This window comes from Chrysochloris asiatica, unplaced genomic scaffold, assembly GCF_000296735.1.
Source record: "Chrysochloris asiatica unplaced genomic scaffold, ChrAsi1.0 scaffold00035, whole genome shotgun sequence".
NCBI lineage: Eukaryota > Metazoa > Chordata > Mammalia > Afrosoricida > Chrysochloridae > Chrysochloris > Chrysochloris asiatica.
In genome coordinates this window covers 11,733,597-11,734,890 of record NW_006408553.1, presented here as the reverse complement: position 1 = coordinate 11,734,890, position 1,294 = coordinate 11,733,597, and the positions used below count along the sequence as shown (strand labels likewise).

Sequence of the window (1,294 nt, the reverse complement as noted above, 5' to 3'; positions counted from 1 at the left end):
AAGTAAATAAATGAATTAATTGATCTAAATAAATATTTTCAGAAGTATGCTTAGTATTTTCCATGAATAATAATAATCTTTAAATCTCTATTGAAGGTATAATTTAAGCATATAGGTAGATATTAAGTAACTATTTTTGTCATTCATATTTTTATATTTTAGGCATTTTCAAGGCATAAAGGAATTTAGCATCTGTAGCTTGGATGAATTTAAATATATTACCGCACAATCTGGCCTTAAATGTCTTTTGAATCACCCTATTGATGTGCCAGTTTATAAACAAGCCAGAGTATGTGGCAACGGAATATTGGATCCTGGTGAACAGTGTGATTGTGGTACTACAACGGTTAGTAACTTTTTTTTTATATGTTAATATCTTTTATATGTGTATAACAGGTGGAACAGAAACAAGATCTTGTCTTTTGGAATAATAACTTGAAAAAAACATTCTTCTTTGAGCAAATGGGTGCCCTTGATTCTTCTAATTGAATTGTTTATGATGTGGGAGCTTTGCTAATGTTTGTTTTCAAATAATGCCTTTTGAATTTCTTGAGTGTCTGGTTCAATGCCAAACTTTAAGTGTCTGACAAGTTTAATAAACATACCCTAAATAAAATGCAGTTACAAAAATAGACAAGAACATCTAAAGATTCCACGGGGTTGGCAACATGGGTGGTTTGCTAATATAGGGAGAAAAACATGATCTATATGTTCTATTGACAGATTATAGTAGTTAAAAATATTTTGAGACAAAAATCCAACACTATTGAATGAATAAAAATATGGAACTAAGATCAAATGAAAACAAAGGTGAAAAATGATAGAGGAGGCAATAACAACAGATATCCAGGAGTATCATCTGTATCTGTTTCATTTGAGTCCTAGACTCCTTATGCAGCTCTGTAGGATAAGCACTGGACTACAAAATCTGTTTGAACTGCAAGGTCAATGGTTCAAATTCACCAGCTGCTCCTTGGAATCCCTATATAGGGTTGCTTTAAGTTGAAACCGATTTGAAGGCACTTAGCAACAACAATATGGAGTCCTTTTGTGTGGTGCTGTGGGTTAATGCACTGGACTGCAATGTCAGTTTAAACTACAAGGCCGGCAGTTCAAACTTACCGGCTGGTCTTAGGAAGCCCTATACAGCATTGCTTTAAGTTGGAAGCCTTATACAGGGTTGCTATGAGTCAGAACTGATTTGATGACACTGTACAGCAACAACAATGCTGTTAGGTAAGCAGAATGAGATGCAGTTATGTTCATTAAAAAGAATATAATTTACATGATGGGT

At 33.7% G+C, this 1,294-nt stretch overlaps 1 protein-coding gene across 1 annotated transcript in view; it reads left to right on the top strand.

Annotated features, from left to right (window-relative positions):
- LOC102833997 (disintegrin and metalloproteinase domain-containing protein 5-like) overlaps nucleotides 1-1,294 on the top strand; it is a 229,701-nt gene that overhangs the window by 46,285 nt on the left and 182,122 nt on the right. The window contains exon 10 of the mRNA XM_006859993.1: nucleotides 163-346. Within this exon, the coding sequence (XP_006860055.1) occupies nucleotides 163-346 (184 nt within the window). The remainder of the gene's footprint in view (nucleotides 1-162; nucleotides 347-1,294) is intronic.